We start from the raw sequence: 24091 nt of genomic DNA on the forward strand, positions 1-24091 counted from the left end.
TCCACATAAGCTAACACCGTTAGCAATTTAACGACATACTAACGGAATGACCCAATTGTCACGTTTTAATTTTTTTGTGTACCAAAATCGCTCATTTTAAATAAAAGGGATTAAAATTGCATAAGGGTTAAAGATCAGGGACGAAAAGTGCAATTAAGCCTTTATATTTCTAGCTAGTTCACAAATTACAATCAAATTAAGGCAATTAACTTGGCAGCCTTGGGACCAAACATGAAATGGGGCTGCTATTGTCTTTGTCTTTTGTTTGTTTTAAGGAGTGGTCAAGAATTTGCAGCGACCCACGGACACGTCAACGGTCACCACAACAAATCTTTGTTGGTCGACACGTCGAGTGTTTCCAGTTATATGTCAACACCACAGCACTGGGTTTTCATCTTGCTGCTCATCCAATTGTTGTTTTCCCTTCATGTCTATCCTTTTTGGGCAAAGAAACAAATAATTTTTCTATAAAGAAAATATGATGTTCAATTGTTTCAAAAAGAAAAAACGCATTAAGAACAATGAAGCTAATTAACATGTTATTTGAAAGAGACAATTTGAACTGAAGAAAGGTATATTGTGAAAGGAATATATAGCTCCTCTTTATTTGTGTGTCAGTGTTACTGGTCCAATTTATTGGTATCCCTCTTGATCAAATTAGGTAATTTAGTTGTCGCAAAGACATATAACTGTATATAGTCCTTCTTTAGGAAATAGGACTTTATGTTAATTTTACCAGCACATTTTTCTTTGGTGAGTATAGGCAAGCCAAAGAGGTGGATGGCAGCGGAATTTTGCGTCACTTGTTGGATCAAAGATCTCTGGTAAAAGTAAAAGGTTAATTTTTTATTCCACTAGTGAAATGTTCTTAGGTAAATAAACTTTTACTCCCTGCACGATACATCATTTTGTTTTTTTTTTAAAATATTTTTTTTAACATCCTCCCAAAATTGTATGTTTTATTTTTAGTTCTTGCCTTCACATTTTTCATCCAATCTAACTTAGAATAAACACAATTAATGTAAGAGTATAAATGAATACACACAATAATCATTTAATACAATAACTATTTAACTCATACCAGGTGTAATTCCATATAGATTTGATGAAAAATGTGATAGTAAGGACTAAAAACAAAATGTATAGTTTTGGGAGGATGTTAAACAAAATATTTTCCAGTGATAAAAAACAAAAATGATGTATTATACAGAGACTAAGGTAGTGTTTGGCCCAGCTTCATTTTAACTTTTAAGTAAAAGTTGGGCCAAACACAATTTTTAATAAGATCTTAAAAATTAAGTTACTTATTTTTTTACAAATAAATATAAAAAAGTAGCTTTTAAGGAAAAAGTTAAAAAATTGAGCTTTTTTCTAATAAGCGGTTGAGACTGTTAACCCTTGTTTTCATGTTGCAACACATTCTCATCGTTCTCTTCTTTTATTTTCCTCTCCACGTTGCTGTTTCCTCATGTTTTTTCCAGGCTTTGTTTTCTCTTTCTCTTTCTTTGTTTCCTTCTCTTTACTTTTTACTGCTTCTCTTTCAATCTAAATTTACCACAACCATACAAGAAAACTGAACTGTGTGATGAGAAAACCCTAAACAATTGAAAACCTAAAATATGAACTTTTTAATTGATGGTAATCACGATGCTCCTGCTCTGTTTCTCGCCTATTCTGGCTCGCGATTGGAAGGGGGTTGCTTGGAGGCTCTGTTTGCTTCGTCTTATTGTATTGGTATGGTGTTCATGCTCGGTTGCTCTCTGTTCTTTCTAGTAACTTTTAAATGATTAAATTGATAAATAATGTTTTTTAGAGAAGTTTTATTTTATTTAAAAAAAAGGGACACGACATCGTTCAAGGCCAGTCCCCTAAACCCTGTTCTCGTCATTCCCCCAGACTCCTTGGCCTCTTAAGCAACTTCATCTTTTTTTTAAAGCCAAACAATTTTTAAAACTAGTAATTAAAAAATATTTTGCCAAACAGTTTTTAACTTAAAAGTAACTTTTAAGCTATCAAAAAATGAAAACTGACAAACAGCTTCTGCCTTTTTTTTAAAGCTCTTATTTTGAACTTAAACTTAAAAGTAACTTAAATGCTGTAAAAAAGTTGGGCCAAACGCTATCTAAAAGTTTGTTTAAGCCTTAAAATATATGAATAGGGTAGTTATAAATCACTACAAGAAAAATGTAAATTAGTATCAATTTACAAGGCAAAAGATAAAGATGATGCTTTAACTGATTTATTATTGGTTAATTGTTGATGTTAGGACCTGCGTTAAATAGTTTGAAGCTAACACTTAGTGTCGGTCTTGACGGTCAACACTAGGTGGTTCATCCAACTGATCTAAACCAACGTGACGCACTTATTGTCATTGACTCATGGCCAACGCTAAATCATAATTATTAGCGTTGGTCGTATAGGTTGATGCTACTATTATCCTTTTAACGTTGGCCAAGGCTGATGCTAACGTTCGAATTATTTTCACCACATAAGCACCAAAATCAAGTTTAGATTGATAAATTTCAAATTCCAACTCTTGTTTGCTTCCCAATTGTTATTCGAGTGAATTATTTTGACATTAAGCTATATATACATGCTCGCTCTTTGTCAACGAGTACCATGTATAAGGCTTCAAATTCGGTCGTGTAGCTTGGCTTTGTGATCACTTCCATTTCCATGTCCAATATGTGTAAAATGGTAAATGAGGGCCGAGAATGGAGAAATAACAATGACCAAAGAGTCCATCTATTGATAAGTGTCAATTTTACCAGATTTCAATGAGCAATTTATGCATTTATCTTTATGAATTCATGAAAATTTTTGTTCAATCTTATATCTTTTGATTAGATCTTATTGATAGTGAAATTTATGCTAGAATGTATTTAAGTTTGATTACAATCTCAACTAGTGATGTAGGATGGAAGATTCAAGCAAAAGGACAAGATTTGACAAGAGAAATGAAGGTTCAAGGTGTTTAGACCGCTGGGCGGTTCTCAGATGTCGTTGATCGGTCTAGGTGGTTCAAGAAACCCTAGTTTGAAGGAAAAGGGGGCGTTAGGCGGCCCAAACAGAGCGTTGGGCGCCCATACACTGTAAAGTTGACTACAAAAGCTATTTTTTAGCTATTTCTTGAGATAACTCGACTTTTAGAATAAAAGCTTGGGAGAAAATAGAGAGAGCTCGATCCAAGGAGGAAAGATAGAAACTTTTTTTCGATACACAGTGTATTTTCTCCATTGTTTTAACAAAAAGTTTAATCGCTTTTCTTATGATTTTTTGAAATTATAAATACATCGAACAAACAACTCTTATTTCTCACCCTTGCATTAACAAATCAGTGGATTTTAGTCATAAACAACACAATCCTTGTGGTTCGATATTTTTTTACTACTTCGGGTAATTTTACTCACTACATAAGGGAAATTAACAGGGGTATGGCAGCGAAGGGAGAGATGTAATGGTTTGAGGGAGTACTGAGTGAAATTGAGCACTTGATTGAGGGAGTTAGGGAGTGGTTCTGGGGGCAGTGTATCTTGTGGCAATGGGTGAAGTGAGAGGGGGGTGAGGATTTGAGGGAGTGAAAGGGCTAGTATGAACTGAGGGGTTGAGAAACCTTAGCTGATGCAAACCTATCAAAAAACCTTAGCTGAAGCAAACCTGAGCCACGAGATGGACTCAGTTACAATCTACTTTAAAGTCGGCCATAACCAACGCTAAGAAGATCGATGAATATAGCGTTCGCTAAATTAGACGTTAATTATCAGTAGGCGGATCGCTAACTTAGTTAGTGGTGTTAGCATTCGTCTCAACTGACGCAAATTGTCGATAAGTCTTTCTTTTTTTGAAGAATAATTGTCGATAAGTCAATACTAACTTTAATTAATTTATTTTTTATTCTTTGTTTCAGGCACATCACCACTAAAAAATGAAAATTATCATTGGTGTGAGTGCCGAGACTAGGTTTTCACTCTTAAGATAATTTTTTATTGTAGTCTACACACGGTAAATTCACCCATGCAAGAGAGATTGTAATAGAAAAGAAAAAAAAAATTGATAGGATGGATCATGTGTTAGGAAAAAAAAAAGTAAATAGATAAAATGACAAAAGGTTAATAAATCAGTTTTTCTCATTTGCATCCGCCAAAATTTGGTAGGCGTCATATTCAAGAACTAACAGCATATTGCCACTTCATTCAGCTCCAGCAGGACACACATACTTTGCAGCACTAGTTTATTTAACTGACACCAACGATTTTCCTTTTTCATCCCGACTCCCCTTTTTTTTTGTTGCCTCGGAAAATAATCCCCACTCTGTTAAGCCATTAACTAACAAATAAACAAAATATACTTCGTCATTTCAAAAAAAGACAGGTATCCTAAAAAAAACTAATGAATCATACACGTTTTGAATTTATCTCACACCAAAAAAATATGAATTGATCAGAGAAAAATATGATAGATGATGTGTTAGAAATGCAAAAAGAGATAAAAATAAAAGTAAGGGAAAATAAAATGATTAAATTAAAGAGAAATCTTAATAATATATAAGGCTCATCTACCAAAGTGGGTCATATTTCAACTTAAATGCCACATGTATTTATTTTATTGGTTGTTACAATGATTTTCCAAATGTCATCTTCTGATTGATCCACATTGATGACTTCTCATTAGTTCAAATTGATGACTCAATAAATCTTAATAATATATAAGGCTCATCTACCAAAGTGGGTCATATTTCAACTTAAATGTCACATGTATTTATTTTATTGGTTGTTACAATGATTTTCCAAATGTCATCTTCTGATTGATCCACATTGATGACTTCTCATTGGTTCAAATTGATGACTCAATAAATCAATCAATAAATTCAAAATTAAAATCATTCAATCAATAAATTTTGAAATTCAAAAGTTAAAATATGTTTAATTAGGAATTAGCCAATCTTAATCTGATATTGGAAAAGTAAGCCATAGCTACATGAAGACATTTATGGATAACAAATTAAATGAGGGTAACCAATAAAAATTACGGATAATGAAATTAAATTGGAAAAGATAATTAAAAAAAGTTGATACGCATGATAAATAAAAAGTGATGCTGAATTCTGAAAGGCTATGCATGAGAAATCAGAGACACTCAATGCAGTAACTAGGATTAGAAAACCAATCATAGAATGAAAAATGAAAGTTGGGGCACCTTGCCTTCAGCCAGTTCCAGATGAGATCATGATATCTCCGGCCAAAAACATTTCAAGCATTTTCCCACTGTCATAATATCATGATATATTGATATTGATAGCTTTAGTCATAATATTACTATTTTTTATTAGCTTTAGTCTGATGGTTCGAGATGTCAAATAACCACTTAATTTCAAAAGCTTAAGCTGTTGGGTAAGGGTCACTTTAATGGTTTTATAATATATTCTAACATGCCTCCTCACGCAACAGCCCTTTGGGCTTGAAGCGTGGATACCCGCCTACCATGTGCTTAATTAAATCCCACTTTTAATTAGAAAGTGAGAGGAGCAAGGATCGATTTCTAGACCGCTCGACCATAGAGGTTCTGATACCATGTCAAATAACCACTTAATTCCAAAAGCTTAAGCTGTTGGGTAATGGTCACTTTAATGATTTTATATTATATTATAACCGGAGATACTCTTAAATATGCTCACCCCACACATCCATAGCCACTACAACACAACCTATTACCAAGAAAAAAATGCTAAAAACATATCAAAGTAAAACCAGTCGTACTTTTTAATTTTAAAAATACGTGTTTATACATTGAAACAAAGAACATGAGAAACCCAAATTCATCAAACTCACTCCATGTATAATGTCCTAAACATGTAACAGTCCCTACCAAAATTCCGAAAATGGTAGAAACTTAACTATGTCTGGTTTTTTTAATAAAAAAAATGATCACATGTTTTCTTTTTTTTTTTCTAAAAAAAATATATTGATAATAGTGCAAAATCTATGAGAAAAACTCTCTCATGAGATAAGAATAAAACACTAAAAAAAACCCCTCTAAAATCTAAAGAATGTGCCTCATAATACATGTCTTCGTTTCTAATTTGCTATCATAATATTCTGAAATTCTAACTGCAATCAACATATGCCTATAATGAATTTATAAGGTTGAAATGGAGTAGGATCAGTGAAGTATTGAGATGGATGTGATGTGGAATACAGATGTAGCTCAAATAATAACATAATACATTATTACTATACGGTCAACACCTTACAAGAGATGTTATCAGAGAATATGGGAAACCCATATTATCAGACTCACTCTTTTAGTTCTCTCTAACTCATTTGCGTATTTAATTGAAAGAATATAGAATTTTTAATTTTGAATAACTTGGAAAAAAAGGAACCTGCAATGCAGCAAACAACCTTCTACCTTAAGACATATAAAAGCTCTGAGAAAAAAGAATAGGCATGCTTTTGAACCAGCCATTACTATAAATCAGATGAATAAAAATAGTGTGTAAGGTAGATCACCATCATCGGTTCTTTTGACCAGTTAGTCGAAATGTTACTTACAGTAAAGAACTCCCTCAAAAGAGTTAAAGTTGCTAAGCTACTGGAAAAATTTTGACTTCTTTTTTGTCAGAATCACATCTAATTCAGTTTTGTAGAACAAGTTAATAGGTACACAAGCAGCCACATAACTCAGGATGGTGCCCCAGTTTCAACACAAGAACTATCTACTAATACGACGATTCGTCTCTCTCATCTTAGACAGTGTAATTAAATTTTGAACATGTATTCCATTTTTAATTGTAGCAAACTTGCATGCTTTAAATTGATTAATGTTAGCTACTTGCCTAATTTAAGGTATTCGAACTGGAGATTCATCTTCAACCGCAGCAATTTATGGATCTAGGATTTCACTTCAACTACTTCAAAGCGAAGTAAGTTTGTTTGCACATATTGGGCGATTTCATTTAAATTTTTCACGTTTTAACTAGAGATACGTCTGCTTTTGGAAAAAAATTAAAGCGGAAAACATGATTAATTTTTGCTTCTAATTTATTGTTCAAAACTCAATGGCAAGGGAAGCCAATGCCTACAACAATAACAATTCATTGCCCATTACCAATAACCCTTCACGTGCACAATCAAGGAATGCTCTATCTACTTCATGTAACGGAAATAGTTACAAGAATTGTTGTATCTTTATATTTAAAATTTGGTTCGGTTAAAATAATTACACGCTTTCAAACATATAAGGATCAAGAAAACGGAAAGTACCGCAAAAGGAGAATGAGACACCATCTTTGTCTAATCAAACCCGTAGAGGGAAGACAAAGATCATTCACAAGAGAATCATCACATCTATTGCTGAGACTCAATCAACGTTTCAAAATAACATTGACAAACATGTTCATTCCAGCGCTATTTCAGGTGTTCTTTATCCATAAATCGATGTACGATCTTAATGCCTAAATATAGGATCTTTATGCTTAAACATCGCATTGCAGACGATCTTACTCATGCCTACAACCCTATTCATTCCAAAGGAGAAATTGATGGTATTTCATATTTTGTTTTCATATTTTAAAAACGCTATCTCAGGTTGGGCTCTTCCTTCCGAGGCCCGTCTTCACTCATGGCCAGTTATATGTAGCTCTCTCTAGAGTACGCTCAAGTCATGAGACGGGCAAACAACAGACCAGCACTGTAAATGTAGTGTTGAAGGAAGTTTTAGGAAATGTTTGATGTATACAACACAATTTCATTTATTTATTCAATTTTTCTCTTCAGATATTTTCATGCGGCCGACTTATACACGAATAATTTATTTATAGCTAAAAAATTTTCGGTCTGAAAATTCCGTGCAACACACGGGTTATCGCACTAGTATAATAGAAGCGTGAAAAACTATTAGAAAAACATAACAATAGAAATTAGGCAGGTGACATAAGACTTCACTTCACATTCCCCTCATTCCAAAAAAAAAAAAAGTTCGCGACACTTCAATATATACTGATGCAAGAGCTAGCATTCAAATTCCCCCACCACAGCAGCCTCTCTCTAAATCACTCCTCTGCTCCTTCTCTTAATCCCTTCACTCTTTGAATGTGCTAGTACACATTCTATTTCCGTGCCATCTCCAAATTATTGCTCCATCCACGCAAAAACACAAACAGAAATTAACCATAAAAATGTCTCTATTCTCTTATTGCACACATTGCCCTCAAAGATTCATCATTTTCCTACTCATCCTGGCTTTTAAAGGTAATTTTTTTTTACATAATTGCTCTCACAATTTTAACATGAGTGTGGTGAAAACAAAAGTCTCACTAAGAATGCGACTGCTAAGATTGAATTCTTGATTAAGGATTCAAACAGTCACTTTTAACCACGCTAAACGATAGTTGTATATTCAATTGTATGTACATAAAAATTGAAGTGTGGTTACTCTATTATTGATCAATTTTGTGTTATTTTCAAACAAAAGAAGAATTGTTAAATCAGAACAAAACAAACTTCATTACTTCACACTGATTGCTCTGTATTTTTTTCAAATGCAGGGGTTCGAATTTCAGGGACAACATTCACATTCGTGAACAAATGTGACCACACAGTGTGGCCAGGGATTCTCGGAAAACCGGACCTCGAAACCACCGGCTTCGAGCTGAAACGGGGAAACACGCGCACCATTCCGGCGCCGGCAGGGTGGTCAGGAAGATTCTGGGCCAGAACCGGCTGCAAATTCGACGATTCCGGCCACGGAGCCTGCACCACTGGCGACTGCGGCTCCGGCGAGATAAACTGCAACGGCAACGGCGCAGCACCGCCGGCGACGCTAGCGGAGTTCACCCTGGGACAAACCGGTTCCCAGGACTACTACGACGTGAGCCTCGTCGACGGTTACAATCTCCCGATGGTGGTGGAGGCCAGCGGCGGTTCGGGCTCCTGCGCCGCAACCGGTTGTGGAGCGGATCTTAACCGGCGGTGTCCGGCGGAGTTGAGGGTGGATGGCGGTGACGCGTGCCAGAGTGCTTGCCGCGCGTTTGGGACGCCGGAGTATTGTTGCAGCGGCGCGTTTGGTTCACCTTCGACGTGCGCGCCTTCGGTTTACTCGCAGATGTTCAAGTCTGCGTGTCCAAAATCTTATAGCTATGCGTATGATGATGCTACCAGCACTTTTACTTGTGCTGCAGCTGATTATACAGTCACATTTTGCCCTTCTTCTCCAAGGTAAAGATTTAGAACATTGAAAAAAATATCAAAATACTTTATGAAGTTTTTTTACTCACAATTCTTAGTAGTCAAACCTAAGAGTGCAATGGGTAAAATCGTTTGCATACAACTAAAATACGGATTTTAAGTGACAAAATAAATTTGCCGTCACAATCTACTGAAATTATGCGTAATCGCTTCGATTGCTCCTAGAAAAAGATATAAGAAAAAAAAACAGAACAGTAAAAGAATTCTTGATGGAATTGGTTTAGAGTGGGTTAAAAGTTAAGAATGATTATTGCATGGTGATTGGTGAATGATGTGATAACTATTCATTCCAAAAGTCAATAATAGACTAAAGTGGGGACAAAATTGAACCATGATATTCTCAAATTTGAATCTACATGCTTCTTCTGCTTCTCATTTACAAAAGGAAAGAAAACTAAAAATGAAATGTAATTATTTGTTTGTTTAGTAAAAAATGCATTTTTTCTTTTTTATAACCAATTAAGAAAGTATTAAATTATGGATAAGATATAATGCCAATGGAAGCTATTTGGTGTTGTGCAGTTTGAAGTCTTTAATGGAATCAGGGCCAGGATCATCAGTTGAGCAGGCTGCAGCAGCTACTTCTTCATGGATAGCCAGTTTGGCCACAGGAGCCTCCAACAGAAGCCAAGCGTTTTCAGTTTCCAACTCTGCATTTTTTGTGGCTCTCACTTTCATTCTTTCCAATTTACTTTCTGAGTGTCCTTAATTTCAGAGTGGCATCTGAATTGCATTGCATTTCTCACACCCTCATCTTCCTCCTTCAACAGACATAGAAAAACTTAAGATCAGAGACAGTAATTTGGTGTTGATAACATTTGCATTGTTGCAGTTTTTTTTTTCTGGTTTGTACACGGTTCATTGACAAATGACAAGTGGGGTTTATTGTAGAATGTGAAGGACATTTCCTTCATTGACATGTAAAGAATAACATGGTCATTTAAATTAATGAGTATTGAGGCCCATTACCAATTTTGCTGACTCACTCTCACTACCAAATTGCAAGAAAGGCACTCCTATTTGTAATGTCTAACAACAGAAACAAAAAAAAAAATAAAAGGTGGCAAAGACAGAAAAGGAAATGAAAAAAATCAATTAAAAAAGGCTTAATCAAGTTTTTGGTCCTCAACCTTTGCCATAAATATGGCTTTAGTCCCTCGCCGGAGTAAAGGTGGGGATTCGTCCCCAGTTTTTTGCAAAATGATTGGCTTTGGTCCTTCCGGCCGGCTAGGTCAACGCCGGAGCTCCGGGAGCTGATGTGGCCTTGCCACGTCAATTAATGAGTCCAGTTGGCTTTTTTCTTTTCTTTTTCATTTAAAAAAATTAAGAAACCCATAACAACATTAATTCTTAAATCCCTAATTAACAAAATCTAATCCCTAATTAACAATTCCTTAAATTACTACTAAATCTGAACCAGACAAAATCTCTAATTTAAATCCAGATTCAATCACTTTATTAAACCCTTTCATCATCCCTTTTCATCATTCATATGCGTTTTCTCACAACATTTTCTCACAACAAACCTAAGCACTGGCTCATGGTAAGTTATTGGCAAGCTGATTCAGAATTCATTTACACCCTTGATTCAGAATTCTTGAAGTACATACACTCTTCCAGAAAAACCACCACCCCCAAAATCACCCAATAAAACCCAAAATCAACAACCCAGAAAACTCACCACCACTCCCAAAATGCAGATCTGAGGAAGAAGCCACCAATAGCCACCACACTCTTCTCCCCTCCACGTCACGATTTCCCCCTTCATTCGGACCCATCAACCTCCATCGAACCTACATATCCAAGACCACCGCAACCACCCCCTTTCTAGAGGATGAATGTTTTGGAAATAATTTAAATAAAAAGATTGTGATGTTTGGAGAATGAATGTTCTAGAAATAATTTGAAGACGATGGTGGCAGGATGTTTGGGGAAAATGAAGAACCTAATTAATCTGTGTTTTCTGGGTAAAATGATGAAGATGAGGATAAAAGTTTTTGAAGAAGATGAACATTCATCATTTTCTAGAGTTTTGTTTTTTAATTATTTTTTTATTAATTTAGGGTGTTTAATTAGTGTGTCTTAATATTTTTATTTTCTAATGAAAAAGGAAAAATAAAATCCAGCGAGACTCATTAATTGACGTGGCAAAAGCCACGTCAGCTCCCGGAGCTCTGGCGTTCCGGCGTTGACCCAACCGACCGGAAGGACCAAAGCCAATTATTTTGCCAAAAACTGGGGACCAATCCCCACCTTTACTCCGACGAGGGACTAAAGCCATATTTATGACAAAAGTTGGGGACCAAAAACTGGATTAAGCCATTAAAAAATAATAAAGAAAGAGTCACACGTGACATGCTAAGATTTTCAATAGCAAAAAGAATTAGCCATAAATGGTTACAACTTGTACGTACCCCTCCTTTCTGAGTCATATCATATCATATACATGTTAAAGCAATCAATAATTGATCAATGGATTGATAGTAACTAGCCCTGGGGAGTGTAAAATTTCGAAAACAAAACTTTTAACTAGGTATTATAGCCAAACAGGTACTTATGAGATTAATTCATTCTCTCACGATCAATAACTTCATCTGGATTCTGGTAATAAAGTTTTAGAAGAGAAATCACTCATTCTTAAAACTATTATTCTTAAGACTAAAGAGTCTAAGAAAGCACTTCATTCCGGGTTTTCTTGTAGCTGCTGGATTCTCCAAATTTCAATTATAAGACTTAAAGAAGATATCATTATTAGAGATTTCTGGGAAATCTGATTTGCCAGGAAATATTGCTTTAAAACTTTGGGGTGAAAGTTGGGTTGATTAATCTAATCTCATCGTACGTAGAAAAAGTTGACACGGTGTTATTGGCAGAGAAGAATATGATGTATATGATATTACAAATAAATATAATGATGGGATAATGTATTTTGTAACCCTTTTATCATGAAATGTCATCACTACATTATTTAATTTCAACGGAGGTGACGAAAAGGTTAAAGGGAAAAATTGAGATTGAAAGCTGAAAATGAAAATTTGCGAGTGCCGCTTTTGTATCTTTTTTAGGATTAAGACTGTTATTAAATTATATACCGGGTGATTGGTAAATATCCAATATTTATTAGGCTCATATTTAATTTATATAGAAATTTTCCCTTTTATTTTTAATATACTATTAATAGTTCGTATTAGTCTAGTAGTAACTAAGTTTTTTTATAGTAGGCAAGTTAGATCTTATAAGGATGACAACACCAAAAAAAAAATTTGGTGTTTTTGAACGATGACAACATTCATTAAAGACAAAACAAAAATATTCAACAACTTATATACTTGTTCAACTCATGAAAAATTAAGAACCGGTGGTTTGTTTGATTACTACTATTTTGTAAGAAAAAAATTAATTTGAAAAGTTGTTTAGTATCAATAGTTTATTTAAAAAAACTATAATTCCAAAAGATCTTAGACATGTTTTTTTTTTGTTTTAATTTTTAAATCACAAGTCTTTCAGTTTTGAAAAACACACGGCTCTAATTATTTTTGTTGTCTTTTAAAAAAATAAGTTAAATTATTATCTTTAAATAGTTTCTCAATTCATAAATCTATGGATGTTTGTGTTTGGTTGGTTTGAGTTTTTTATTACAAGCATAAGTCTAAAGAAATAGCAAACTAAGAAACATCATCAAGGAATAAAGCCAGGATTACAAACGAAGGAAAAAGCCTCCAAACACGAGGAGGAGTTCTGGCAAGCTTGTCGGGCTAGAAAATCAGCAACGTTGTTCTTCTCTCTGGGTATAAACTCAAAAGCTACATCCCAGATAGTTGTAACAACAAACGAATCCTATGCAATGAACTTCGAGCCCAATGCGACGTTATCGATCTCCAAATTCTGCTTGATAGTCTCAACCAGATGCAAACAGTCTGAACGACAGACAAGAGCATTCAACCCCAGGTCACGAGCATGTAAAAAGCCCAATTCAATTCAAGAGCTAATGCTTCAACTAGATACTCATTACCGTAACCATAGAAAACCGTTAAACCAGAAATCCAATAGCAATACAACCCATGCGTCGGGTGGTCGGGTTGAAGTTTCCATCGACGAAGATGAAAGTGATCGTTGTTGCAGGACGCACATCAAAATAGAATCTGAATGATTAAATTTAGTAAATTTGGTTTGGTTTGATTTTAGGGTTAAAAACTATAACCGTCCCTGAACTTTGGACGAGATTTGAAAACCGTCTCTCGCCGGAAAATTATCTGAAAACCGTCCTCAGACTATTGAAAACTAAATTGACTCGTCCCTCCGGCCACCATCCCTCCGGCAAATCCCCTATTGTGGCACGCCACGTCATTTAATGAGATGACGTGTAATATTTTTTTTTTAAATAATAAAATAATACTTTGATTATCAGAATTAACACAATTAACCCTAAACCCCAAATTAACCATAAATTCCTAATTAACCCTAAATCCCAGATTAACTGTAAACAACAAAATCAACATCTTATCCTTTCTGTTATAGATTTCGTCCGAATCCCATCCCTCTCCCTTGCTCTTTTTCATCCTCGACGAACACGAAGAACAAGGAGACAAGGCTGCGATCTGGGTAAGGTGATTCGATGATCTGAGGACGAAGTAGGCGACAAAGAGCACGAACCGGACAGAGGCTGCGACGACGAAAGAAGATTTCCAGGTTTCGAATACGATTTGTGAGTCCATAATGTGTTTTTATGCCTTTCATTGCGAGTTGTGTGCTGTTTTTACTTGGTTTCTATTTTGGAGTTGAATCAGATTGTTGCTATTTTAGGGTATTTGTGTGCGATTTGGGTTTAGTGATGCTTGAAACTATGCATGTTTGTTCATCACCATTGCTTGTTCTTGACATGTGTTGTTATGCATTTTGTAGGATGCGTTTCAGTGTGCTTGTTCATCACCATGGGGTTTTCGCCAGGGAGCCACACTGGCATTACAAAGATGTCAAAATCACTAAGGTTGGTGTTGATATGGATAGGTGGTGTTATTTCGAGTGCCTTGATACCGTGAAGGACTTGGGGTACACAAGAGGGAAGTTCAAAATTTGGTGGAGGACACGCGATGATATTATTGCTCACAACTTAAGGCCTGTATTGACTGACAAAGATGCCTTGGACCTTGCAACATTTGCTATCAAAAACATGGGTGGTTCTGTGCATTTGTTTGTGGAGCATACTGCTGATGAACTGCCTTCTAGTCCAATGGAATTGCTGAGGTTCCTTGATGGTAGAACTCCTCATCTTGCCAATGCACCAACATCAACTAAGTCTACAAGTATGCCTTTGAAGCCTCCTTCTAAGTGTGCTGCAGCAGCAGCTAAGGCTACAACATCAACTAAGCCTTTTAAGCTTCCTTCTAAGGCTCCATCCAAGCCTAGTCCTTCATTATGGGCTCCATCCAAGCTTACTCCTTCTAGCAGGTCTCCATCCAAGGTTACTCTTTCAATGAGTTCAACTGGAAAGAGGCCTGCTCCTTCAAAGGTTGCTTCATCTGCAAAGAGGCCTGCTACTTCCAAGGCTACTCGTTTATTCATGGCTCCATCAAAGGCTAAGGCTACTCCTTCATTCATGGCTTCATCTGGAAAAATGCTTGCTCCTTCAAAGGATGTTTCCCATGCAAAGAAACCTGCTCCACCCAAGCCTACCAGAAGGTCATATAGGATTATGTGCACTGTTCCAAAGACAAAGCAGAAGAGGCTTCCTGTTTTATTGGAATTGTCTAGTGATGAAGAGGATCAACCTGAAGTACAAGAAGAGGTGCTAACACAACTGGATAATGATATTGCTTATGATGGAGAAGGTGAGGCAGAGAACCAGGATGAAATTGATGCAGATGTGGAGGTTGAAGGTAAGTCCATAAAACTCACCCTTTATGTGCATTAATACATACAATAGTTGTTTCCAATTAATGATATTGTTCATGATCCAGAAGTTGTACCTGTACTTGAACCAGAATTACAACCTCAAGTTCAGGCAGATGTGGAGGTTGAAGGTAGGTCCAATAAAGTCACCCTTTATTTTCATTAATACATACAATAGTTGTGTAGAAGACTTACAATGTCTTTATGTTTGAAGGCCCTGAAGTTGAGGTTCCAGTTAATGATGTGAAAGAAGAGGTGATGAATGAGGGGAATAATGATGTTCAAGAAGAGGTGATGAATGAGGGGAATAATGATGTTCAAGAAGAGGTGATGAATGAAGGGCATAATGATGTGCAAGAAGAAGTGATGAATGAGGAGAATAATGAAAATACACTTGATGGAGATTCTACTTCAGGTAGTGATGATTCTGAACTTGATGTGCACTTCAGTGACAGTGAAGAGGAGAGGACACAGGGTATTGATGATGGATTTCAATCAAACACTGTTGGTGTGGCTGAAGCACTTTTGAATGAGCAGTTGAGGAAAATGACTGATGAGGATTTTAATGTGCATGCTGTACAGAATGTGGATGAGGAAATTGGTGGATTTCATGGTGATCATGACATGGAAGCTGGTTGGGAGAGTGAGGACTTAAATAGCATGTCAGAAGGTGATAGTGATGATTCTAATGAACCTGATAGGAGACATCTGCAGTTCAGACCTGAAGATATGAGGCCAGAGTTCAAATTTAGGGTGGGAATGAAATTCACTTCACTGCAGCAGTTTAAAGAGGCAACTAAAGACCATGCTACACTTACTGGTAGGGGAATCACTTTCCCAAAGAATGATTTTGACAGAGTTAGGGAAGTGTGTAAGAAGAAAGATCAATGTCCTTTTGTGATGTTGTGTAGCAAGGTTGGTGGAAAGCAGACATTTGCAATCAAGACTCTGATTGCTCCTCATACATGTGGCAGAGTTTTTAACAACAAAAGTGCAACATCCAGCTGGGTTGCAAAGAAGGTGGTTGATAAGATGACGGGTTCAAGGAAGATGAAGATCAATGATGTGGTTGAGGAGATCAGGATAGGTTTCTCAACTGGAATAACAAGGTACAAAGCATGGAAAGCAAGGAAAATGGCCTTGGAGATGGTTGAGGGAGATGCTAGCAGGAAATACTCCTTGCTTTACAGATTCAGTGCAGAGCTGAGGAGGGTATCCCCAGGTAACACATGTAAGATGCAACTAGAACACCCTACTGGGGCTATTCAACCAAGATTTGGGAGATTCTATATGTGTCTAGAAGGCTGCAAAAGGGGATTTTTACAGGGGTGCAGGCCTTTCATTGGCTTAGATGGGTGTCATTTGAAGACACAATTTGGTGGGATTCTGTTATGTGCTGTTGCAAGAGACCAAAATGACCAATATTTTCCATTGGCATTTGCTGTTGTTGAGTCTGAATGCAAGGACAGCTGAGAGTGGTTCCTTGATTTACTTTTGCATGACATTGGTCCTGATAGAAGGTGGATCTTCATATCTGATCAGCAGAAGGTAAGTCAATAAACTGACCCTTTATTTGCATAAATACAATAATTGTCAATGAATACTTAGCATCTCTATGTTTGCAGGGCCTCATGTCATGTTTGGAAGGATATGAGCACAGATTCTGCTTGAGGCACCTTTATGCCAACTTCAAGAAGAAGTTTGGAGGTGGGGTTGTGATTAGAGATCTCATGATGGGAGCAGCCAAGGCAACATATAGACAATTATGGGAAAAGAAGATGAATGAGCTGAGGGCACAAAATCAAGCAGCATGGGAGTACCTTATTGCCATACCTACAAGGTCCTGGTGTAAGCATGACTTCACCTTCTACCCTAAGTGTGATGTGCTCCTAAACAATCTGAGTGAGTCCTTCAATGCAACCATCCTTCTGGCAAGGGACAAGCCAATCTTGACTATGATGGATTGTATTCGAACTTACCTAATGGGTAGATTTGCAACTCCGAGGGAAAAGTTTCAGAAATATAGAGGAGAGGTGATGCCCAAACCCATGAAGAGGTTATCAGTGGAGATAAAGAAAAGTTCATACTGGTTTCCTACATGCAGTTCAGAGGATAAGTTTGAGGTTAAGTTCATGGGTACTAATGGTGATAGCTTCATTGTAGACTTGAGGGCACAGTCTTGCACTTGTAATCTGTGGGAGTTGGTAGGAATTCCATGCAGGCATGTTGTTGCATGCATATCATACAATGGTCTAAACCCACAGTCCTTTGTGCATGATTACTACAAAAGAGCAGCTTATGAAGCAACCTATGGTCATGAGATCAGTCCTATTAATGGCCAGACAATGTGGGAACCTACCAATGACCCTGACATACTACCACCACTGTTTAAAAGGAGGCCTGGAAGACCTAAGAAACTGAGAAGAAGGGACCCTTATGAAGATACAGAGCAGACACATCTAAACAGAGGAGTTGCAAGGCACAGGTGCAGTAGATGTGGGCAGCATGGACATAATACAAGGAGATGCACACTTCCCCCACCTGTAAATGAAGAAGGAGAAAATTCTCAAGCACAAAATGAAAGTCAGGTCATTAATGAAACTCAAACACAAACTGAAACCCAAGCACAAAATCAAGTTCCCACAGTAAGTATAATTCAAGTATAATTGACATATGAACTGAAAATTGAAAATTTCATATTAACTAAAAATTGTATATGCATATGAACTGAAATTGCAGGATGGAGGAACCTCTCAAGCTGGGCCATCTCAGGTTGCTAGACCACCTCAAGTTCGTAGGTGCAGCAGATGTAAGCAAGTTGGACACAATTCAAGGAGATGCAGTCTTCCTGTCATAACTCAAACTGCTACTTCTCAAGCTGTTCATGTAAGTTTATTGTATACTTGACAGATCTAAGGTCATATACAACAAATCATTATTCATGACAGATCTAAGGTCATATTCATGAAATTGCAGGATGGAGCCTCTCAAGCTGTGCAATCTCAGGTTGAAGATGGAGCAAGAACTCAGGAAGAAGGTGTGGCGAATCTGCCAGGATCTGGAGCTGCATCTCAGGTTCATGGTGGGGAAGATCTGGCAGCTGCATCTGCATCTCAAGCTGTATGAGGAGGAATGATTGATGTAATTAGGGCTAATTACTCTCTGTTTTGTTTTGATAGCACATGGGTGCTCTTTTTGATGTACTTTGCATAGCACATGTGTGCTCATTTTGATGTACTTTGCATAGCACATGTGTGCTCATTTTGATATACTTTGGACACCATATGGGTGGGTTTTTCTGATGTAGATGGCATTCAATGTGGACCACAAGTTGTGATGTTATGTTTTTTATTGCAAGTGGGATGGACCACTTTTTCCTATTGGGATCAATTTAGTCAATGAGATTCTCTTCTCTAATTGTTGTTAGCATTGATTAAAGGTTATAATATGTTTTATTTAAGTTATTTGTGCTTTCTAGGCCAGTAAAGAAATCAGAAACAATAAAGGGACAAGGGAATACAACAACTTTTTAAAGACAACAACAACCATACTTTTGTCATTACTTTTCAATACCAAAGCTGTTACAATTGAAATTTTGTCAAGCTTACATAGTGCTATTGCAACCACAACCAACAAAGATGCATTAACCTAACTAGTCACAATTCTACCTACTTGAATTTCCCAGAAGTGAAGAACAACCCTAATCCTACAACCCACAATAGCACAGCAAAGCCAACACTAAAAAAGGCCACATTATTCTTCATGGTTTCACAGTCAAGCTTCCTTTGCAGTTTGTTGTTCTTCTTCTTGCTTTCTTCCAATTTTCTGCTCAATTCATCATGTTTCCTCTTCAAATCCTCCAATTCATGCATTATTTTCAGTAATTCAAGGTCTGGTTGTCTTTCAGCACCTTGCCCTTGGACAAAATCATCCCACAAGAAAAACCCACAATCTTTAGGTGTCTGCAAATAAAAAACAAAATCATCACACCATTGAATTCGAGGTAAAACAGAACCATGAAGGGGTAGAGGAGTATGATTTACCTCGAAATTCCTGCATCTCCAGAACCTCCGACTTGGGTTCTTAGGAGTGTGTGAGGTCAGGTGCAAAATCAATTCTCCACACTCGCAAGTTTCTCCAGGAGGCAATGCGTTCAGAGAAGAAGCACGAGAACCAGTGGCAGAAGTAGAAGAAGTTGTTGGTCTTCTCATCGTGTTGCTCGATGGGAGAAGCAGAAGTAGAAAACGGAGAACACAATGGGAGAAGAAGGGGAACACGATGGGAGAAGAAGGGGAACACGAAGGGAGAGCAGAAGAGGAACATGATGAACCCTAACTCAGATTTGGGGGTTTTATGTGTAGATAGATTTGGGATTTAGGTAAAATTAGTGTTAGATAAAGGGTTGATTTAGGGTTAATTAGGAATTTATGGTTAATTTGGGATTTAGGGTTAATTGTGTTAATTCTGATAATCAAAGTATTATTTTATTATTTAAAAAAAAATATTACACGTCATCTCATTAAATGACGTGGCGTGCCACATAAGGGCCTCGCCGGAGGGATGGTGGCCGGAGGGACGGGTCAATTTAGTTTTCAATAGTCTGAGGACGGTTTTCAGATAATTTTCCGGCGAGGGACGGTTTTCAAATCTCGCTCAAAGTTCAGGGACGGTTATAGTTTTTAACCCTTGATTTTATAAAAAAGATTAGGAAATCCAGATCAACCCGATCTAGTTATTGTCAAGTTGGTTTGATTTGAGTTATCGAGTTGGTATTTAAAAATAAATCATTGAATTTTTTTATTTTCTTCTATGTATATTACTATTTTCTATGTACAAAATATTTAATTTTAGATATTTTTTCTTCAATAATTTTATGCAATAGTCAAATTAATTCTGAATGTTGATTTTACTTTTTTTTTTTGGTGCTTCGGAAAATAAACAAAGAAAACAAAACAACTAAGGAACGCCTAAAGAGTTCTTCAACAACATAACTTGAAGCTCTGAAGGAGGAGAATCAATAGTCAAAGAGACTGGTAAAAGAGAGAGAACCCTTGACGCGCAAGCTAATCAGCAGAAGCATTCCTCTCACGATCAACCCAAACTAACGTAACTCTCCAATCCCGACGAAGTAGCTCTCTGATATCCATGAGAACCCGAACCTGATCATGAAACCGAATCCTGTCCTCAGCGCCAAGCACAACAATGAGATCAGCGCAATCCGTCTCGCAAATCACATCACGATAATCCCTATTCCAAGCTAACCAAAGCCCTTCCTTGAGCACCTCAGCCTCCGCTCTGAAAGTTGTACCTCTCACCGCAAACCACCTGAAGCCCACAACCCAGTTTCCTGCACTGTCACGCATCAATCCTCCACCACCCATATGACCTAATTCCGGCCTTAAACTCCCATTTGTATTCAATTTTACGGTGTTCACCGGTGGAGGTTGCCAAACGCGCGACAACAACCTGCCCTCACCAACCTCACCATCACGACCAAACCTCACGAAATCATCATGGTCACAGCAGACTTTGCTCCAAGCTACCTGGAACGTCCACGGGTGCTGGTCCAACACCATGTTGCACCTCCACCGCCACACTCCCCAAAGACCCAAGAGAAACTTCAAAAAATGGCTACCGCGGGCATTGAACTGGATCAATTCCTTCAAGTCAAGATGCCAGAAGTTAGGCCAGGACCAAGCTCCAATCTAGCCCCATATTTGACGCGAGTGAACACAATCTCTCAAACAATGGATGTCATCTTCAATCACCAACGACAACGCGAGCAAGAATAATCATCCACCAAGTGATGGCGACAACGATGTTAATTGACAAGGAGGGCCCCATGCATCCCTAACCAAACAAACATACATACCTTTTTTGGGATAGCCAGTTTCCAAATCCAACCACCATCAAACCCTCCTGTTGGGATTTCTAATTTGTCTCTGAGCCAAAGATAACCATCTTTCCCTGAATATTGACCCGATATTCAGTGAAAGATTATAACTTATTAATATTTTTATCTAGAATATATAATAAAATTGGATAATATATATCTAAAGTCACTTGATGATAGGACAAAAAGTAAAAAATAGAAAAGAGTTATTGATCCGGTTGGTTCGGGTTGAAACAATAAATTTGAGAACCGAACCGAATTATTTTTATTTGGTTCAAGTTTAACGTAAGTGAAACCATTAACCAAAAAAAAAAAACCAAACAGATTTGAACCAGTTATATTGATTTGGTTTAATCATCGAGCCAATCCAAATCGATGAACACCTATATAAATCTAAGAATGGAATCAAAATAGCCCTGATTCTTTTTATTTGAAAGTAAAAGATCTATATTGATGAGGAAAATGTTCAGGATATATGATCCAAAGGGACAAAAAAACCTGCAAAGCTAGCGACAACGCAACCCAAAAGACAAGAACAACTAAACAAGAAAAACCAAGAAAACACCAACAACGGAAAGGGAAAAGACTCCCCCAATAACACAAAGATCAACCGCCAAAGAACCAAAACAACTCAAAAGCCCAAAAGACTCCTAAAGAAATAGTCAACACCCAAGAAACTACCACAACTCCCCTAAGAAGATCTGTGTGCATTGATCTGGGTCGTAATCTAGTAGAGTTCAGGCAACATCATTTGTGCAATCACACTTCATGCTACATCGTTTTTTCATTAAAACGACACTCCTCAGTCCTCGCTCTTGTCAGATTGCCATAAGACTCCAAAAACTTCTTAGGCAAAACCATTAGCTCCCTCATTTTCAAAAGTAGCCCTGATTCTTTTGATCCTATAGCTAATAGTTCTTTTTCTATAAATATAACTGTAATACAAATTGAATATAATTTATATGCATTGATTAAGTGAGTTTTACACTGTCAGTCACTCATATTTAAAGACATCAATATTTAAATTCATAAAATATTTTAGTTAATTTGAATAATAACTTTTTCTTGATGTTTCTCAAATGTAATTGGATAATAGTGCAACCTTCTGTAATGCATATACATTATACCTAACTAACAAGATGTTCCTTTTATTTTCCGATGAAGAAAAAACAAGATGTTCGTTTTGGTGATAGATAAATTTTTTTTTTGAACAGTTCCTGCAATGTATTAAACGGGGGGCATAGAAGCCAAAATGTCTGCGGTTACAAAAGTCTCAACCTCAGGAGGGACTTCCTCAATCCACACGCAACCGGCGAAAGAGGAAGCATGCCTAGCCAAATAGTCAGCCACAGTATTGCCAGGGCGGCGAACAAAAGAAAGGGAAATAAAATCGAAAGAGCGACAATACTGGAAACAATCGTTAAGAATAGTAGCTAAATAATTCCTCCCATCTGGAGGTTTTTTCCACAGCTGGAACAGTTTGAGACAATCCGTCTCCAAGCAAACTCGTCGGAAGCCAAGAGAGATAGCTAAACCAATGGACCAACGAAGCGCTAAAGCCTCCGTCTCCAACGCTGATGACGTCCTCTCCACCACATCTGCTGCTGCTGCAAGAATCAAGCCCTCATGGTTTCTAGCAGCCATGCCCAAACCCGACGTTGAATCTGATCTCCAAGAACCGTCAACATTAACCTTGAAGAGCCCCTGGGGAGGTCGACACCAGCTCACGGCCTGCTCTATCGCTGGATGAAAGGGAGTCGACGTCGGATCATCCACCAACTCAAGTTGAAACGCCCGCTGGAGCACAACATCACACGAGAACGGTCTGTCCTGAAAGATAACTTTGTTACGTGCTTCCCACAGGGCGTAGGAAGCCGACAACCACCGAGAAATGGCCCCATCATCAGCATCAGCATCAGCTAAAAACTGTAAAAGAAACTCAGGTAAAGATGAAAAAGAATCCAAACGAAGGCCAAGAGAATAAGCAAACCAGAAACATTTAGACATAGGGCAATTGAGCCAAAGGTGACTCACAATTTCATTCTCCTCACCACACAAAGGGCAAGTGGGATCAACCTCCACACCCCTTCGCCATAACGAATCACGGACCGGAAGGAGGGAACAAAAAGCACGCCAAGCTAGCTCTTTGCACCTTGGTATTGCATTAGATTTCCAAATTTTTTTCCAAAGATTGGCAGGCAAAGGAGAGACCGCCAAAGAAGCAGATGTCTGAGACCTTGCATCATGGTCCTTAATGAAAGAGTACCCAAGCTTTGAGGAATAAACACCATCAATAGAACCTGTCCAAAAAAGGGAATCTGCTACACCTCCGTGCACAGACAGCGGGAGGGAGAGAATCTGTAAAGCAGTGTTAGGGCAAAAAACATGCTCAACAAGCTCTCTATTCCACATTCTACCCTGACTCAACAGCAAATCAGAAACATTATTAATATTCAATTCAACCAAAAGATCCTCACTATAAATAATAGGAGAGCCATGCGGCAACCAATTGTCCCGTCTCACATCTACCTGACGACCATCACCAATCTTCCATCGTCCACCTCGTTCGAAAACCCACTTAGTGCTCCATATACTCGACCAAGCATAGCTTGGACGCCAACCTTTCTTAGCCTTGACCAGAGACACCTTGGGGAAGTACACTCCCTTGAAAATTTGAGCTAACAAAGACTCCGGATGAGAGTAAATTTCCCACCAATTCTTAGCTACTAGATAAATTAGATCCCTATAGATGAGGACAGAAATTCAAACTAACAAAAATCTATTGAGGACTTAGTTTTCCAAACGAGATTAAATAAAAAAAAATTACTTTATTCTCATTATATTTTTCCATGTTCAAGAAACAATGGCACATTCAACCTTTGAGAAATAATTCTATAATTGAATAAGGCCAAACTTTGATGTCACAAGAGTGACTAGATTTGACCAATTGTATCGCATGTTGACAAAAAATTTGTTTGTTGCGAGCTTCTTTAATTGTAAAATGGTTTACTTAATGAGTTTAATGGATATGCACTGACAATGTAAAATAGTTTTACACAGACAT

At 37.4% G+C, this 24091-nt stretch overlaps 4 protein-coding genes across 4 annotated transcripts; 2 read left to right on the forward strand and 2 right to left on the reverse strand.

Moving 5' to 3' along the window:
* Positions 1 to 8006: 8006 nt before the first annotated feature.
* On the forward strand, positions 8007 to 10217 carry LOC130714346 (thaumatin-like protein 1). The gene is made up of 3 exons (XM_057564242.1): positions 8007 to 8249; positions 8546 to 9215; positions 9768 to 10217. Exons 1-3 carry the CDS (start codon positions 8177 to 8179, stop codon positions 9952 to 9954), a joined length of 930 nt encoding a protein of 309 aa, XP_057420225.1. The 5' UTR covers positions 8007 to 8176; the 3' UTR covers positions 9955 to 10217.
* A 6548-nt stretch (positions 10218 to 16765) lies between these two features.
* On the forward strand, positions 16766 to 18061 carry LOC130712415 (uncharacterized). Its single transcript, XM_057562251.1, has 2 exons — positions 16766 to 17779; positions 17874 to 18061. The coding sequence occupies exons 1-2, from the start codon at positions 16766 to 16768 to the stop codon at positions 18039 to 18041; spliced, it is 1182 nt and encodes a 393-aa protein (XP_057418234.1). The 3' UTR covers positions 18042 to 18061.
* A 741-nt stretch (positions 18062 to 18802) lies between these two features.
* On the reverse strand, positions 18803 to 19345 carry LOC130712416 (uncharacterized protein At4g04775-like). Its single transcript, XM_057562252.1, has 2 exons — positions 19178 to 19345; positions 18803 to 19096 (listed from the first exon to the last, which is right to left on the reverse strand). Exons 1-2 carry the CDS (start codon positions 19343 to 19345, stop codon positions 18803 to 18805), a joined length of 462 nt encoding a protein of 153 aa, XP_057418235.1.
* A 2909-nt stretch (positions 19346 to 22254) lies between these two features.
* Positions 22255 to 23865, reverse strand: LOC130712417 (uncharacterized). Its single transcript, XM_057562253.1, has 2 exons — positions 23855 to 23865; positions 22255 to 23770 (listed from the first exon to the last, which is right to left on the reverse strand). Exons 1-2 carry the CDS (start codon positions 23863 to 23865, stop codon positions 22255 to 22257), a joined length of 1527 nt encoding a protein of 508 aa, XP_057418236.1.
* Positions 23866 to 24091: the final 226 nt, after the last annotated feature.

This window comes from Lotus japonicus, chromosome 4, assembly GCF_012489685.1.
Source record: "Lotus japonicus ecotype B-129 chromosome 4, LjGifu_v1.2".
NCBI lineage: Eukaryota > Viridiplantae > Streptophyta > Magnoliopsida > Fabales > Fabaceae > Lotus > Lotus japonicus.

What these genes read in the sequence shown, in the direction of transcription:
- LOC130714346 (XM_057564242.1), top strand. Translation starts at nt 8,177, where the DNA reads ATGTCTCTATTCTCTTATTGCACACATTGCCCTCAAAGATTCATCATT. An exon ending in ACTCATCCTGGCTTTTAAAG is followed by an intron (nt 8,250 to 8,545) that starts GTAATTTTTTTT and finishes TTTCAAATGCAG; the next exon opens with GGGTTCGAATTTCAGGGACA. An exon ending in TTTTGCCCTTCTTCTCCAAG is followed by an intron (nt 9,216 to 9,767) that starts GTAAAGATTTAG and finishes GGTGTTGTGCAG; the next exon opens with TTTGAAGTCTTTAATGGAAT.
- LOC130712415 (XM_057562251.1), top strand. Translation starts at nt 16,766, where the DNA reads ATGTCATGTTTGGAAGGATATGAGCACAGATTCTGCTTGAGGCACCTT. An exon ending in CACAAAATCAAGTTCCCACA is followed by an intron (nt 17,780 to 17,873) that starts GTAAGTATAATT and finishes CTGAAATTGCAG; the next exon opens with GATGGAGGAACCTCTCAAGC.
- LOC130712416 (XM_057562252.1), bottom strand. Translation starts at nt 19,345, where the DNA reads ATGAGAAGACCAACAACTTCTTCTACTTCTGCCACTGGTTCTCGTGCT. An exon ending in GGAGATGCAGGAATTTCGAG is followed by an intron (nt 19,097 to 19,177) that starts GTAAATCATACT and finishes TTTTATTTGCAG; the next exon opens with ACACCTAAAGATTGTGGGTT.